We start from the raw sequence: 18,621 nt of genomic DNA on the forward strand, positions 1-18,621 counted from the left end.
AGAAAAAAAAATATGGGATGCATGTAAATTATTAGGTGATAAAGTAGATATAAACCAGTCTGAAATTAAGTCACAAAGGATGTCAGACAAGCTAAGGCAGATTAGAAAGTCTCCAGCAAAGAATTAAAAAAAAAAAAAAAAAAAAAAGCAGTAAACACTTCTTTACTTATATAAACACTAGCAGGAAGGGTATGAATCATACTGGCCCATTAGATATGAATAATTTTAATATTCATGATCCTGCTCAGGTTGGTGACAAACTGAATAGCTATTTTGTATCTATGTTCACACAGGAATTTTTTTTTTATGGTGGGTATGTCAAACTCTTAACAGGGAGCTAAATGATTTTGCCATAACTGAGAGGAAAGTAGAAGAGAAATTGTTGATGTAATTGTTAAACATAAACATGGCAACTGGGGTGAATGGGGTCTATCCAATTATATTAAGAGAGGCAGCAAAAGAGGTAAGCAAACCTTCAGTTATAATTATGACAGCATCATTGGATTCACTGGAGGACACTTTGCAGTGGAGATGTACAAATATATTCCCAATTCACTTAATTGAATCAAAGCATTACATGGATAATTACTGAGAGCTTTCAGCTTGACTTTGGGATGCATATTTCATGGTTCCAGGGAATATAACCAATTCAACTGTTAAAGAAATAATGCAGGACTATCTAGACAGGTATGCTGTTACACTGCAATCACAGAATAGTTTTATTAAGGGATGATCTTCTCTGAACAATCTGACTTGATACTATGGTGTGCAGTTACAAAGAAACTGGATTAAAACATATAAGAACAACAAGGTTCAATTTGTTTCACATTATAAATAATTAAACTGAATGAAGAGGCATATATTTCAATATTTTTTTATGAAACCCTTGTATTCTGGTACTCACTATATTACTATAGTTAAAATTTTTATAAATTACTTAAATGAATTTTTAACTTTATTAATATTGTATCAGTTATTAATATTAAAGTGTATGGAATAAAAAATAATTTTTATACCATACACTTTAATTTCAGAAAACCTTTTGACACTGTTCCACGTAAAAGATTGCTATACAAATTGGCACAGTGTGGCATTAGGGAGATGTTACTGCTATGGGACGCCTCTGCAGCCAGGTGGGAAGGAGCAGCAGTGCGTAGCACACGATTCTTGATTAGACCGGGGTTCGAGCCCGTCACCACCAAATATGGAGGATGCAGAAAGGTCAGAGAATGACCACCACATATTGCTGGAGCAATATGGCCTTAGTTGCTAATGCTCCTAAAAACCAAACAACAACAACAACAAACAACTGCTATGGATAAAGGGATAGTTAAGTGAGAGATGACAAAGAGTGGTTATAAATGAGCACTGCTCATCTCTGACTACTGTTATCAGTAGAGTTCCCCCAGGGATCAGAGATAGGCCCATTATTGTTTTCAATACTTATTAATGACATTGATGACGGTATATCAGGCTTAATGTCTCATTTTAAATATGATAACAGGTCAGCAGGGTGGTCAATGAGTAATCAAGGTTAGCAACTCAAGATCTAGAACTCAGTAGCCAGGTGGGCAGGAGCAGCAGTGCGTAGCATACGCTTCTTGATTAGACAGGGGTTCAAGCCCGTGATCACCAAATACGGAGGATGCGGAGAGGTCAGGGAATGACCACCACATATCCCCGGAGCAATATGGCCTTAGTTGCTAATGCTCCTAAAAATGAAACAACAACAAGATCTAGAAAAAATAGGCAAGTGGGCTGAGAAGTGACAACTGAAGTCTAACATTGAGAAATACAAGGGACTGCATGTGGGTGGAGTAACCCCAGAAGAACATACCAATTAGGTGATACAACACTCAAGGTAGTGGAAAATGAAAAAAACCTAGGGATAATTGTGCAATAGGATATGAAGTTCTCTGAGCAGTTCAGACAGGTTGCCAGGGAAGCTGATGGGGTTTTATCAATGATATATATAGGAATTTGGCCTTTAAACTTATAACTATTATAAAATCACATATCAACTGTATGCTTACAGAACAACTTTACAACTTTATACTACTATGAACTGTTTTATAATTTGTTCCTTTCTCAATGCCATCCCCAGAGACCTGAAGAAAGGTTCAGCAGAACCTTGAAACAAAGCCAATCTCTATAAAGTGTGATTCAATACAGTGACACTTTAATAAATATCTTAAAACAAATTCTCAAATTGTAACGTTCTTTTATTTTATTTTCACATAACTACTAATAATGGCAAACCATGTATCATTCTCCCCACTCAAACAATTATTGATTTCATTATTTTCAAAGAGGTCAAATTTACAGGTTTATAGGTACCCAATTCACCATTTGAAGCATTCTTGTAAATATAAGATGCATTTGCACATCCCTAATCTATAGGAACTTCTCCTGAATATAAGGCTGTTCTCATTATTATGCTTAAAGGTTTAACTACCTCTGTTGCAGCTTCTTTTAATATAACTGGACAGAATCCATCAGCTGCAGGTATTTTCTTCACTTTTAGTTACAGCAGCTTCTCTTCCACCTTCCTTTCCATTATTATAAAATCATGTCACTATTAGTTGGATTTCTGCTAACTATATCATGAATGCAGATGTAAAATATTTATTCAGTTTATCAGCAATCTTTACAGGATCATCAACAGTCATACCATTCATATCCAATGGACCAATATGACTCTTCCCTTTGTGTTAATATATTCAAAGGATTCCTTCATGCTTTTCTTTGCACACTGAGCCAAAGAAGAAAGATGGAATAATAAATTATTCGAAAAAAAACTTCCCATAATCTGCCTTAGTTTGTTTCACCCCATTAGTGACTTGTTTACATACTAGTCTGTATTTCTTATCACTGTATCCCCAGACTCTTTATTCCCTGATAATTTGTAATCATTCCATGCATTTTTATTTGAAGCTCATCAGGTCGTCTAACACCCATTTTGGTCCAAATCTTGAACAGTATTTCTTATTTGGTATAAAAAGTCTAATAGCTTCTACAATTATTTTCCCAAACAACTGTTTCTATTTAGAACCTGCAGATGGTGTCCATCATCAGTTAGGTGATTTTACTGAAAGTGGGATGAACTGATGATCAACTTAAAGAGTTAAAAAAAATGTCTGAGCACATTATAATCACACATTTGTGAAAACAAAACCTCCCTTCCCTTTACTCTTGAGAGTAGTTATTTCTTTGATTAAATCCCACATCAATATATACTATGATCACTGGCACCTAGAGGTTCCTTAATGTGAAGATTTTTAATATACATGATGAATCACCGATGATAACCAGATCAAGAATATTGCTTTCTCTTGTTTCCTCTCCAACGGGTTGGTATAAAAAACAACCATCTAGCAAATCAAGAAATTTTCTGCCAGTCAGTGAGCTGCCCAACCATGAGTTTTTGATTGACAGCTGGTAAGTTAATATCCCCTGTGACAAGACATTCTAACTTGTCGATCCATTCTATTTGTCAATATAGCTGTTTATTACACTCTTCACAGCAATTTGGCATAACAGGCTCCTACTCACATCTTTCTTTTTCCAATGTTTATGTTATACCAGACTGACTCAACATTACACTGGCCTACTACTAGCTGTACTATTTTAGTTTGTGTTCAAAATATGCTGTATGTGCTAGTTTGGAAGGAATTTTGGCCAAATAGTTTTTGTAATACTATATATGAAATGCAGTCAGGATGCCCAACCAATCAAGCCTTTTCTAAATTATCTTGAAAACCTCTTAATTAGGTTAACTAGTAAACCTGTAGTTATGCTTACTGATGCAAACGCAGCTCCCCTCCCTTGGGAATAGTCCAGTTTTGAACCCAAAGGGGGAGTTGCTTAAGGAATTTATACAAACTAAAGATTTAATAATTTGGAATTCCCAAGGGGCAGCCCAACATTTGTCAGTTCTACCGGCCAATCGTTAATAGATTTAACTCTCTCCAACCATTCATTTGGTAGACATATCCAGAATTGGCAAGTCCATACATCATGGTTGTGTAGTGACCATAATGTTATTTCTTTCGATATTGTGTATTAGCAAAGGTACATGATGCAAGAAAGCAAACTTATACAGCATCAGCCAGGAAAAAAAATAAATAATAAATAAAACAAACAGACCCTTCTCCTTTCACCCATCCACTCGCTCCAAATGTTTGTCCAGTTCTGCCTTGAATCTGTTTAAGCTATCAACTTCCACAATGACAGGTGGAAGTTTGTTCCAGCAATCAATCACATGCTGGCTAAAGGCAAATTTCTGCACATCTCTCCTACAACTGTCTTTCCATTGATCCCTTAAGACCTAGAACAGTTTATGACTTTCCTTGATTTAAAACAAAAAATGCAGATTGGAACAAATATCTGCTGTCACTGAGAACTTTATAGAAAGTCTTGAGGAAAAACCTGTTAAACAAAACCTGTTGGTGGACTCACAGTTCACTGAATTGAAAAAAAGAGTTAAAATCTGCCAGGCGGGATTACCAACGTTCCAGAAGGAACAATAGAAATTAGGATAAAACAGCTCGGTCGGCAGAAATCTATAAAACTGCTAGGAGATGATATTTTAATTCCATTCAAAAGGAAAGCATTTGGCTTGGGACAGAATGGTCATGACAACAATAAACAATGAGCTAAGGGCTAGTATATAAAGTTATAGCTGAAAAATTACATCCTGCAGAAACTTTTACTTTTATTGTTAAAGCCAACCGCTCTGAGACTGTCTTGGAAGGAAACCATGAATGCAATACTTGATGAGATTATTCATCAGGATATCTCTCTTTATGCAGACTAATGTGCAGACATGGTGCACATTAGTCTGCATAAAGACTAATGTGCAGACATGGTGCACATTAGTCTTTATGCAGACATGGTGCACTTAATGTATGCTGGCCCAGCCAGAGATGAACCGTTTACTCTGAACGAAGTCTCTGAAGCAGTGAATTCAATGCATCTGGGACATTTACCATTCCAAGTGTACTAACCTGGGATGGCAAATATCCCAGGTTGGATTTGATTGAAGTTTCAGTTCTTAAAAGTGCCTAGCAACTTAGACCACAACTAATTATAAACCTAATGAATTCATTTCTTAGTGCTGGCTGTTTTCAAGGTAATGGAAACAGGCCAATTTAAAAAATTTTCTGAAATCTCCTGATAAACCTGCTAGTGCTGCAACATTATCATCCCATTGCACTTCTCTTTGTCTTTGAGAAAGTGCTAGAAAGGATCATTGTAGTAAGATTCAAGGTATACTATGCCTCTAGAAACATAATAGTCCCTCCTCAATATGGTTTTACCAAGGGCAGGTGCACTGTGAATGCAACTAACTTTGTTTTGAATACAGTTAACATTTCTAACTCCAAATATGTCCTCGGCCTCTTTGCACACTTCAAAGGTCTTTGACACCTTATGGCCCTGGCAAGGTTCTGTGTGGCAAGGGTTACAGAGTTAGTAATGTAACCATTAAAAAATACTTAGTTCAATCAGAGTGATTTTTTCTTCTACTTACCTGCAGAGCATGTAGAACTGTTTCTACTGCTGCTCTACAGGTCTTAAATGGGTGAGGGCCAATATATTATGACGTTACCTTACAATACTTGAATACTTACACTGAAGAAGACAACTTCCTGCTAATACAGATGACTATAATTTGAATTACAATCTGTCAGAAAAATACGATGTTGCCAGGTTAAAATCTGAATTTCTCAAGGATTGGCAAATTCAAAGGAGCACAGTACTTTTAGGCAGAGTTACTTATAGTTATATACCCAATGCCTTTGTATATACCAAACAAATGAAATTGTTCAGCCAGGATGCTATTGTTACCTTTTTACTTACGGGTCATATGAGTATCGACTCCAAATTACATATTTTTAGATTGTCCACTTCTTCTCTCTGCTCTTGTGGAGCTGTTGAGATGGTGGAACACATAATCCTAAAGTGTTATCATTATCTTGACTTAAGAAACCAATTACAGATAATGACTAATGTATATAGGGTTGATGATTTCCCACAACTTGTGGAAAAAAAGGCGAACTTTTTTGTGTTTCTTTGAATTGCCAATGAAGTGTTCAGGAGATGGAAACATATTGTAAATGTGACAATATAACCTTGTTGATGCAAAGATATTGTGCACAAATGAAAGTGTTATAATATGATGGATATGATTTAGTTAGTAAATATGAAGTTTTTTTTTTTTTTTTGCAAATTGCCAAGGACAGCATGAAAAGAGCCCACCCTATTGGACCTTTTTTCATGCCATCCTTGCATAAGCATTCTCCACCTCTGATTTATACGATACTACAAATCTTATTGCTCAAAACTACAGTCCTATTAGAAAGGATCCTTAATGTATTACCTAAAGCTTAAAGTAGCTTTAGGGAAAAAAAAAAAAAAAAAACTTGTATAAAATGGAAGACATGACTCTCCTTAAATTAATCCTGGCATAATCAGAAAAAATTTGTTTTATTTATAAATACAGTAAAAGTCCGAAAATCCAGACTGCTTGGGGACTGGGTTGATTCGGATTTTTTTCCGAATTCTCAGGCAGTACTTTTAAAATTCAAATTTAAGATGGAATAAAGAAGAGATGATTGGGTAAATTTTGACAGTTTATTCATTAGCAAATAAAGCATGCTTCATTTATCAAAATGAGCAGTTTTAAATAAAAATAAGGTCAACACCTGACAAAGATGTAAACAAAAATTTTCACCAAAAAAAAAAAAAAAAAAGCGTGTAATGCTTGAAATCATGTTTATAAATGAACAATGTAAAAGAAAAATACAGTATATAAAGGAAAGCACAAGATACATATTTTATATAAATTAATTATTTGTTTTAGTTTATTAACAAAACATTTTCATGTAAAATACAAAGTTCGGAAAACAAACAAATATTTATTCGTTCTTTATCGTGATTTCTGTTGCACTGCTTGTGGGCGGAACACTTGCAGCTTCTACTCTATCTGCTACACTGCTCGATGCTTCTATTGCTTTCTTTAAATACTTTTATATATCATCTTCTTTACGACTTAGTAATTTCTTTGTGTTAAATTATTATACACCATGTGCACATGCACGACGTCCTGAAGACTGAAGCTATGGTTCTGTTCCATAAATTTAATAACTGTTTCATTTTCTGCAGGAGCCCAAGAATCTTTTCTTCCTCAACTTTGTCGTTTTCTTCACCAGATTCTTTTGACTAATTCTATTCTATCTTATCAGGAGTTACAATTTCTTGATCAGTGAAAGTTGCTGCAACTTCAACATCATCTTCAATGCGTATCCACTTTTCTATGTCATCAGCATTAAGTTTGCATTCCGTACATAATTTTAACAGTTTTCATCAGTTCTTTCACTTCATATACCTTCAACTTTATGTGAAATCCTTCAAAATCTTCGTTTCGATCAGATTGTAGATCAGCAAACATCACGTTCGGCCATAACATTCACCACACTCTTAAAAGAGTTACAGGCTTGACTGCATTCCATGCAGTCGTGAGTGAAAATGTTGCATCTTTGATTGTAAAACTGCATTGAAATTCTGAAGGGTCGACATTCTTATGCATCATTTTTAAAATCATAAAATCATAAATTCATAAAATCATTTTTATAGTGACGTTTAAAGTTCCTAATGACTCCTTGGGTTGAATTAATGGTGTTACATTTGGTGGCAAGTAACATGCAAAAATATTTCCGCAATCAGACACTAATTTTGATTCATGCGGGCGAGCCCTAAAGTTTTCGAGAAGTAGCAGGCACTTTGTATTTGCAGGCTTCCCCAATTTTCTCAAGTTTTGACGAACTGACGGAACAAAATCATGAACAAACCAATTGTGAAATATAGCTTTGTCCACCCAAGCATTCTTTTGGGCTTTAGCCCAAAAGAATGCTTGGGTGGCTTAGGTCACAGGTAAGTGCACAAGTCCTTTAAAGGCCCGTGGGTGCTGAAATTTACCAATCACCAAAAGATTAATTTTATGCTCACCTGAAGCATTAGCACTCATAAGAACGGTTACTCTTTCCTTATTAAGCTTAAACCCTGTTGCATTTCGTTCTTGGTTTTCAGCCAAAGTTTTTGTGGGCAAACACTTCCAGTAAACCGCTGTTTCATCAGCATTATAAATTTGATCGGCTGTAAGGTCATAGTTAGATACAATTTTTTCAAATGTTGCACTATATTCTGTTGCTGCTTGTGTAGAAGCCGACTGTCTTTCTCAAGCAATATCTAACTGTCTAATACCATGACGAGTTTTGAAATTCCTAAGCCATCCATCACTAAATGTGCACTCTGATTCAATGTTCATATGCTCCTTAAAAGACCTTGCTTTGGCAATAAGCATTGGCCCAGAAATTGCCATACCTTCCAATCGTTTTAGTAAAAACCATTCGTACAACACTTTATTGAGATTCTCTAAAATTCTGGCCGATGTAAACTTTTTCTCTCAGCAATTTTATTGTAAGGCTCAGACGATGCTGTGAATTCGATAATTTTATTCTTTGTCTTTTTTATATTGTAAATTGTAGACTTTCCGATGTTTGTATGTTTCCATTAAAACAGTATTGCTCACACCACTTTCTAGTTTCTTAATTATTTTGTTTGTCACTCAATTTCAACGTGTTCTTCTTTCTCTTCACACCATGAAGTTTATCTATTTTAGGAGCCATTATTATGGGCTTGTAAATACATATGCTATATACGGTAAATGGAAAGAGTAGGACAAAAATTATAGCATTGCCATGGTTTCATTGCTCAATTCAAAATGGGGACCGTGAGCTTGCTTGTTGTTGCTGGACATCCGTGGCACTCATGCATGTGTGTGTGCACATACACACAAAAGTCCACTAAATTTAAAAAGTTTGTGAGTTTTTGAAAAGTCCGGATTCTCGGATTTTTACTGTATATATATATATATATATATATACACACACACACACACACACATATAAATATATAAAGTACCATACCTGAAGTCTGGATGAGGAACGATTGTAGGTATCATACCTCCTACAGTTCCTTGTTCACTAACTGTTAGGACACCATTAGGTTCCAATACAGCATTGAGGCGATCCAGTACTGAGGGACTACATAAAGAAAACCACGTTCTTTTAGTTTATTATAATGCTAAAAAGATAAATTTTAAGATATAATGCTTAAATATATGATTGTATTCCTATTTCCATACTGTGAAAATGTGATACATATATTATTATTATTAGCCATAGGGTACAGGGAAGCCGAAGGCTTATGCTGCACCACCCAAAAAAAAAATTGCTGAGTTACTCTGAAAGAGAGAGAGAGAGAGAGAGAGAAGTAGAAGAGAATCACCAAGAAAGAGAAGAATGAAGATATCCAGCTCGGGACCCTGGGTGTGCCAAGCCCATACTCACCAGATGTGAGCCCCTGGGGTTATATATATGCAGTCATGAAGAAACAATATGGAGCCTACAGTCATTTGCAAAATGTTTTATAAACAATTCTTGCTATGCTATTTATTTGGGTTTTTCCGCATCCTCCATATTTGGTGGTCATGGGCTCGAACCCCGGTCTAATCAAGACGCGTGTGCTATGCACTGCTGCTCCTGCCCACCTGGCTACGGAAGCGCCAACACGTCCTGCATGCAGAAGAATTATGTTCTACAGAAAGTACACATATGCCTTAGCACAAAAATTAAAAGTACAGTTCATTCTGCTATTACATGCAAATTATTTTCTGCAAAAATGGCACATAATACAAAGGTGCTTACAGCACACCTTTTTCATATAATGATCAGGATATGTTCCATAAAAAGCTACAAGCTATCAAACTTTGACTTCCTCTTTTTGCAACTTGACTTTCTCCAGTCCAACTTTCCTAACAGTGAAGTAATTTTCCTTGGTGATTTTAATGTTCACAACTCCAGCTGGCTTCCGTTTTCTAGTCACACCGACCCAGCTGGTCGAGATGCTGAGGCTTTTGCAATTACTAATTACCGAGCAATCCTAATCATACAGCCAATACGGTTGATCTTTTTCTCACAAACAACCCTTCTAAGTACACGGTCGAAGTGAAAGGTCCTTTAGGCACTTCAGATCACAACTTGGTGATTGTCTCTTCTCCAATGGAACCTTTATCTCATGGCTATTCCCAACCACGTGTTGTTTGGCACTACAAGAATGCAAAATGGGATGACCTGCGAGACTTCTTTACTTCTTTTCCTTGGTCGGATTACTGTTTCAAAACTTCTGATGTCAACGTTTGCTCAGATCGTGTCAGTGAAATTATTCTTGCAGGAATGGAATCCCTTGTCCCACACTCCACTTTAAAATCTCGTCCTTTATCTAAACCTTGGTTTTCCAATAAATGTGCTAAGGCTGTCCAAGAGAAGAATGTTGCATATCGTAATTGGCTTGTTTCTAATTCTTCAGTTTCATTTTCTGCCTACACTTCAGCTCGCAACTATTGAAAAGCAACTATTAATCAGTCCAAACTAGAGATTGAACAGGCTAAGAGTAGAAAACTTGCTTCTTGCCCTAATGGTAGCCGAGCATTCTGGTCTCTTGCCAAAGCTATTGGCCGCAACTTTTGCCCATCTTTGCTCCCACCTCTGTCCAAACCAGATGGTTCTGTTGCCACTTCAGCCAAGGATAAAGCTGACCTGCTAGCATCCCATTTTTCTTCCAGCTCATGTATTAATGATCTTGGTAAAACACCTCCTACCATTCCCAACACGCTCCATTCAATGCCTCCTGTGGTTTTCCGTCAAAAGGATATCAGAAGGATTTTGATGAATCTTGATGCTAAGAAAGCTCCAGGTCCTGATGGTATTTCTCCACTTGTTCTCAAACTCTGTGCTCCTGAACTTACTACTATTCTTTGCCGCCTTTTTTCACTTTCTTATTCCAAAGGTGTTTTTCCTTCTGCTTGGAAATTTGCTCATATCCAGCCAGTTCCTAAAAAGGGTGACAAATCCCTCCCATCCAATTATCGTCTCATTGCAATTACTTCTACTCTTTTAAAAAGTAATGGAGAAATCAATTAACTGCCAACTCTTAAACTACATAGAAACCTTCCGTCTGATCAACGATCGCCAGTATGGATTCCGTCAATGTCGATCCACTGGTGATATTCTGGCCTATGTTACCCATTTATGGACTAATTCAATGGAAAGGTTTGGTGAAACACAAGTAGTTGCTCTTATCATCTCAAAGGCTTTTGATCATGTTTGGCATAAAGGTCTTCTAAACAAGCTTCCATCTTATGGTTTGCCAACTGTTTTTAGTAATTGGTTATCCAGTTTTCTCTCTGATCGCTCACTGAGGGTGATGGTAGATGGCTCTCTGTCTTCTAACGTCTCCACTAATGCCGGTGTCCCCCAAGGTTCAGTTCTTTCCCCCACTCTTTTCCTCTTGTATATCAATGACCTTCTTCCATTGACTGGAAATCCTATCCATAGTTTTGCCGATGATAGCACATTGCATTCAACTTTCCATTTTGAGAAACCTTGTCCTGCTCAATCAGCTTCAACTTCTCGAAAATCTGCTACCAATTCCTTAAATGCCGATCTTCAGGTAATTCTCCAGTGGGGCAAAGACAACTTAGTTGATTTCAACCCTTCTAAAACTCAGTCTTGTCTTATATCTCGCAAAAAGGATTCTTCTACTCCTATGCTTATCTTTAGTGACACTCCGATTTCTAGGCAAAATGATATATCTCTTTTGGGGATTACCCTGACTTCTAATCTCTCTTGGCACAAGCACATTACAAATATTGCTTCCTCTGCATCTAAAAAACTTGGTTTTCTCTTTTGCTCTCAGCGTTACTTTTCTTCCAAACAGCTGCTCACTCTGTATAAATCGCAAATTCGCCCTGCCATGGAATATTGTTCCCACATCTGGGGTGGTGCTCCCAAAACCTCTCTCAGGCTTCTTGATTCCATTCAGAAGAGGGCAGTTAGGTTAATCAATGATTCATCTCTCTAACAGAGTCTCTCCACTAGCTTTCTCATAGACGCACTGTTTCTGCTGCATGCCTCTTCTACAGATACTTCCATGGGCACTGTTCTTCTGAATTGGCTTCTATAATTCTTGCTTTCTCTTTCAAAACAGTACGAACACGTGCCGCCACCAGCCAACATCCATTTACTGTGCAACTTCAACCCCACAGAACCAACTTTTCATCTTCCTCATTTATTCATTCAACTGCCGTTTTCTGGAACAACCTTCCTTCATACGTATTTCCTGAAAATTACAATCTACAGAAGTTCAAGTCCAATGTCAAGAAATATCTTCTTTCGTCTTCTTAACCTCAAACCCAAGCACGGTACTAAGTACTATAGGTTCTAATACCTCTCGTGTTTGGGGTTCACATAAAAAAAAAAAAAAAAAAAAAAGTGAAAAAATTAAGAAATGAATTTGAAAATATCATCAAGGAAACATCACCTATTGTGCAGAAATGGGGTATACCTTGTCAATTTGCAAATAAATAGAGGTGATCTGTCAAGAAACATTTTGTTGAACTGGCAGAGGACTATCGATTTGAAAATGCAGAACTGTTTTTTAAAGTTAACATTTTTTATCACATAACTGACTTAGTGAAAACAGAACTACACAAAAGGTTTCAAGGACTAAATACATTTTCTGACTTGTTTGCATTTCTTACTCCAACTGAATTAATCAAAATGAATGACAGTTCCATTATAAAAAATGCAGAGAAGGTGCAAAATAAATTCTCTTAAGTGACTTTTCAGAATCATTTTCAATGCAATTATTACTATTATTATTATTATTAGCCATATGGTGCAAGGAAACCTGAGGCTTATGCTGCACAAGCCAAAAAAAAAAAAATTTTTTTTTTTGACAATTCTGGTTCCTGTATCAACCGCAGAACGCTCTTTCTCGAAATTAAGATTAATTAGGAATTATTGAGAAACAATCAACGTCTATCAGCGCTCGCACTGCTTGGCATAAGTGTAAGAAGCTGAAAGTTTCTAAATTAATTAATCACTTTGCCAATGCCAAATCTAGACAAAAACCATTCCAAATCAAGTAAGTCAATATATTACTTCATTTAAATTTCAGAATTTATTTTTCATATTTATATTTAAAGAACTGTATTATTTTTGTTTTTATAATGTATTGGTAAAGATTTTAAATACACATTTATCGATATATTGTTAATTTTTTATATTTATCAAATCTAAAGTGACCAGACGTCCTGATTTACGAATGACAGTCCTGGATTTCAGTCATTTTCCCGCAATGCAAACAGTCCCAGAAAATGCTCCAGATTGGACATGTAGCCTCCATCCTTAATTGCAAACAAAATGCAAATCATTTGTATTATCGTTTGTTGAGAACCAATGGTACAACGGAAAGAGTTTTTTCAGTAGTAAATAAATTGTGTACGTCAGTAAAAACACAACTGACTGTAGAAATGTTGAAAGCAATACTACAAGTTAAGTGCAATTTTGCTAATTCTTGCAAAGAATTTTATGAAGAAATAGCAAATAATGAAGAATTATTAAGAAAAAAACTATATTATTTAATTTCTGTTGTTCTTATTGTTAAAATAAGTATGTATTATTATTATTATTTCACAGAAATAAAACATATGTGGGGAGAAAAAATATAGGCTATATTTGTTTTTGTTTTTTTTAAGAAGTGTAATATTTTATTTTATGTTTAGTTCAAAGAAGTACAGTATATGTATTTAATTTATATTTTGTATAAGTTTATCAAGTGGAAATCTGCTGAACACCAATGGAAACAGTGAAAGGAGTGAAGGTGGAGTTGGGTTTCTGGTCCATAAAGATTTTAAAAAAAAACATTTTGGAATTCAAAAGTACATCACAAAGGGTGTCAAGACTAATACTCAAGATTTCTAAGAGGTTCAAGCTAAAGTTTATAATGATTTATGCACCAACATCGAGCCACGATGATGAAGAGGTTGAAGAAATGTACACCGAAATTGAGAGTCTTCTAGATGAGCAGAAAACCCACTACACTATTATTATGGGGGACTTCAATGCTAAGGTTGGAAAAAGGCAAAACAGCGCAGAAAGAGGAACTATAGGAAATTTTGGAATTGGTGAAAGAAATAAAAGAGGTGAAAGACTTGTGGAATTTGCAGAATCTCAAGGACTGTCAGTAATGAACACTTTTTTCAAGAAAAGGGTGAACAGAAAGTGGACATGGAAGAGTCCAAATGGATTAACAACTAATGAAATCGACTTCATCCTCACTAACAGAAGATATATTGTGAATGATGTTACCGTACTGAATAAGGTAAATGTTGGAAGTGATCACAGAATGGTAAGATGTTCACTTGATATAGATGTAAGAAAGGAAAGGAAAAAACTGACTCGAGTAAATAATACAAAGGTCTTTGAGATAACAGAGGAGGAGAAAAAGCAGAATGTACTGGAACTTAAGAACAAGTTTGAGCTTCTGCAGACTGCTCAGTCTGCAGAAAATTATTAAAAAATTAGTCAAGAAACACTTGTCATGATGAACCGAAGACGACAAATGAAGAGCAAGAAAAACACTGACAGGGAGAAAATTGAGTATACTGAGTTATGCAAAGCCATTAGAAAGAGACTCAGAGAGGACATAAGAAGATTTAACACAAGAAAAGTAGAACAAGCATTAAGGGAAAACAAAGGATTTAAATCAGCAGCCATGAGCAGTAATACAGAAAGACAAATGATACTGAAACTGAAGAACAGTGATGGTGTACTTATAAACAGCAGAGAAGGCATAATTCTAATAGCAGAAGACTACTATAGAGAATTATACAAGGAGCAAGGGAATGATACCAGCAGTGGGGAAGATGGATTGCAAAGTAGCAACACATACGACATACCCGATATTCTTCCTGATGAGGTAGAACATGCATTGAAGAAAATGAAGAATCGGAAAGCCCCGGGGGAAGATGAAGTTACTGTAGAGGTGTTAAAATTGGGAGGAAGAGACATAACACAAAAACTGGCAAGGCTCTTCACAAAGTGCATTAGAAAAGGTGTGACGCCTAAGCAGTGGAATAATGCAATCATAGTAATCATAGTTTTGCTGCATAAGAAAGGAGATATATCAGAAATTGGAAATTATAGACCAATTAGCTTGTTATCCCACATTAGCATTAGTAGAGGCATATGATGCAAGAAAGCAAGCTTATTCAGCATCAGCCAAAAAAAAAAAAAAAAAAACCACACACACCACTCCCATTTCACCCCTCTGTTCGTTCGAAATACCTGTCCAGTTGAGCTTTAAATTTGTTTAGGCTATCAACTTCAACAACAAGTGATGGAAGTCGGTTCCACCAACCAAAAACCCGCTGCCCAAAGGCAAATTTCCGCACATCTATCCGACATCCGTCCTTCCTCAATTTGAATTTATGCCCTCTGAGGTGATTATTCTGAGCAACAGGAAGAATCCCATTGGCATTGAGCATGCTCAAACCATTCAAAGCCTTATACACCTCTATCAGATCACCTCGCCGGTGCCTAGTCTCCAGACTCTGTAATTTGCAAAACATAAGCCTTTCTTCGTAAGAGCAACCCTTTGTTCCATTCACTAATCTTGTTGCCCTTCTCTGTACCCGTTCCAGCAGCTCTACATCCTTCTTGAAATGAGGCCTTCAGACCTGTATAAGTACTCAAGATGTGGCCTAACCATTGCCTTATACAAGGGAATAATCACCTCCTTATCCCTGCTAGAAAAATTCCTGTATATCATAGACAAGACACCATGAGCTACTCTTGCAGCTCATCTGCACTGCTCAGAGAACTTCATATCTGCCTGCACAATTACCCCCAGGTCCTTTTCATTCTCCACCACTGTCAGTGTAGTACCACAGAGTTGATACGTTGCTCTGGGGTTACTGTTTCCCATATGTAGTACTTTACATTTGTCAATGTTAAACTTCATTTGCCACCTCTCAGCCCATCTGTTCAACCTTTCCAGATCCTGTTGCAGCAGAATAGCGTCAGTAGTGTCCTTAACAACCCTGCCAACCTTTGTATCATCTGCAAACTTGGACATTAAACTTGATATCCCATCATCAATATCATTCATAAACACCGAAAACAAACAATGGACCCAACACTGAACCCTGAGGAACTCCACTAATAACATTAGTCCACGTTGAGCAGTGTCCATTGATTACCACTCTCTGTCTTCTGCCAATCAACCATCCCCTTAGCCATAGCAGCAATTTGCCTCCAATGCCACACTGCTCCAATTTGTGCAGCAGTCTTCCATGTGCAACAGTATCAAAAGCCTTTCTAAGATCCAAATATATAATATCAAAGTTATTCCCTGCATCCAGTTCTTTTGTGACTACATCATAGTATCCAATCAAATTGGTCAGGCAAGACCTGCCCTTAACAAAACCATGCTGCGTCTGAGCTATAACTGAATTCTTTTCTAAATGATCCTGCAGTGCTTCTTTAACCAGTGCCTCCATTAATTTACCTGGAACAGAAGTTAAACTAACAGGTCTATAATTACTTGTGTCAGCCTTTGATCCTTTGTGAATTGGGGTTACATTTGCACATCTCCAGTCTATGGGTACCTCCCCTAAGTCTAAAGAAGCTCTTATAATTATGGCTAGGGGTTTGCTTACTTCCTTTGCTGCCTCCTTTAATATAACTGGATAGATCCCATCCACACCAGGTGCCTTTTTTATGTTTATCTTCAACAATCTCTCCTCCACTTTCCTGTCAGTTATTACAAAATCATCCAGCTCACTGCCAATATTTACTTTACTTACATCATTCTCCTTCCTGAATAACTCCTCATGCGTGAATGTAGATGCAAAATACTCGTTTAGATTGTTAGCCACCTGAGCAGGATCCTCAACTGTTGAACCATCAATATCCAGCGGACCAATCTGATTTATCCCTTTCCTTCTTGAGTTTAAATATGTAAAGAACTCTTTTCTGTATTTCTTTGCATCCTTTGCCAAGGATTTTTCTTAGTCTGCCTTTGCCTGCCTAATCTCCTTTGTGACTTGGTTACAGACTAACTTATATCTATCATAGGCTTCCATGTCACCCATTAATTTGTATGTATCCCATGCATTTTTCTTCTCTGCCACATGTCTCATTAGTTCATCTGACAACCATTTAGGCCTAAACCTTGAACAATATTTCTTAGTTGGTATGTAAAGCCTGGTAGCCTCCAAGATTAGTTCCTTGAATGCTTCCCATTTTGAGTTTGCTGTTGGTAACATCATCAGTTGGTCCCACTGTATAGAATTTAAATACTGTCTCAGACCATCATAGTCGCCTTTACGAAAACAAAAACCCTTCCCTTTACCTCTGATGGTAGTTACCTCCTTGAGTAAATCCCACTTCAACACACTGTGATCACTGCCACCTAGTGGTTCATTTATCTGCAGATTCTTAATGCATGAAGAATCACTACTGATAATCAGATCAAGAGTATTGCTCCCTCTTGTTGCCTCACGAACATGCTGATGTAGAAAACAATCATCCAATAAATCCACAAAAGCCTTGCTAGTGTGTGAGTGACCAACCCACAAATTCCAGTCAATATCTGGGAAATTAAAATCCCCCATTATAAGACTCTCTGATTTATTGGCCCACTCTATTTCCCTGTACAATATCTTATTATACTCATCAGAATCATTAGGCCTATAGCACACTCCTACTCTCAATTTTGATTTGCCTATGCTTATGTCACACCAAACTGACTCGACACTGCCCTGTCCATCTACAAGTTGTTCACAAGGGTCATTACTAACAGATTAGAAAGAATACTTGATGAGAATCAACCGAAAGAGCAAGCTAGCTTTAGGACAGGATTCTCAACTATGGATCACCTTCACGTAATATCACAGCTAATGAAGAAAGCAAATGAATATAAAACACCATTATGCCTGGCATTTCTGAATTATGAAAAGGCATTTGACTCTATACAGCATAAGGCAATGTTTTGGGCACTGGAAAGACAAGGCATAGATACCCCATATATTATGATTTTGAAGAAAATATATGAGAGTGCTACCTCCTTTATTAGACTAGACAAAGACAGTAGCAAATTTAAAATTGAGAAAGGAGTTCAACAAGGAGAAACAATATCTCCGAAGCTATTTACGGCTGCCCTTGAGGAAGCTTTCAGAAGATCAGACTGGTCGCAGATAGGAGTCAATGTGAACGGAGAGTACCTAAACCATTTACGATTTGCAGATGACATTGTGGTTATAAGCCATGATCCCAAAGAATTAGAGGAAAATCTTAATCAGTTATGCACAGTTAGTAAGGATTTTGGACTAAAGATGAATATGGCTAAAACAAAAGTAATGATGAAAAAGTATGCCACGGAAAGGGAAATAATGATTGAAGGAGCAGTAATTGAAAAGGTGGAGTCATATACTTATCTGGGACAAGTTATTAGCTGTAATAATGATAAATGGCTGGAAGTCAAGAGAAGAATAAATTTTGGATGGATAGCATTCAGGAAATATAGTCACATACTGAAGAGCAATATCCCAGTTTGTCTGAAACATAAAATAATGAATCAATGTATACTCCCCACCATGACTTATGGAAGTGAAACTTGGGCACTCACCAAAAGAATGGAAGAGAAGCTGAGAAC

The 18,621-nt window shown here is 36.7% G+C and overlaps 1 protein-coding gene across 1 annotated transcript in view; it reads right to left on the reverse strand.

The window, feature by feature from the left end:
- LOC150081532 (midasin) overlaps nucleotides 1-18,621 on the reverse strand; it is a 1,449,634-nt gene that overhangs the window by 606,938 nt on the left and 824,075 nt on the right. Inside the window, exon 44 of the mRNA XM_090380238.1 lies at nucleotides 8,988-9,104. Coding sequence (XP_090236364.1) covers nucleotides 8,988-9,104 — 117 coding nt within the window. The remainder of the gene's footprint in view (nucleotides 1-8,987; nucleotides 9,105-18,621) is intronic.

Source organism: Mastigoproctus giganteus, chromosome 8 (genome assembly GCF_048544385.1).
Source record: "Mastigoproctus giganteus isolate SK-2022 chromosome 8, ASM4854438v1, whole genome shotgun sequence".
NCBI lineage: Eukaryota > Metazoa > Arthropoda > Arachnida > Uropygi > Thelyphonidae > Mastigoproctus > Mastigoproctus giganteus.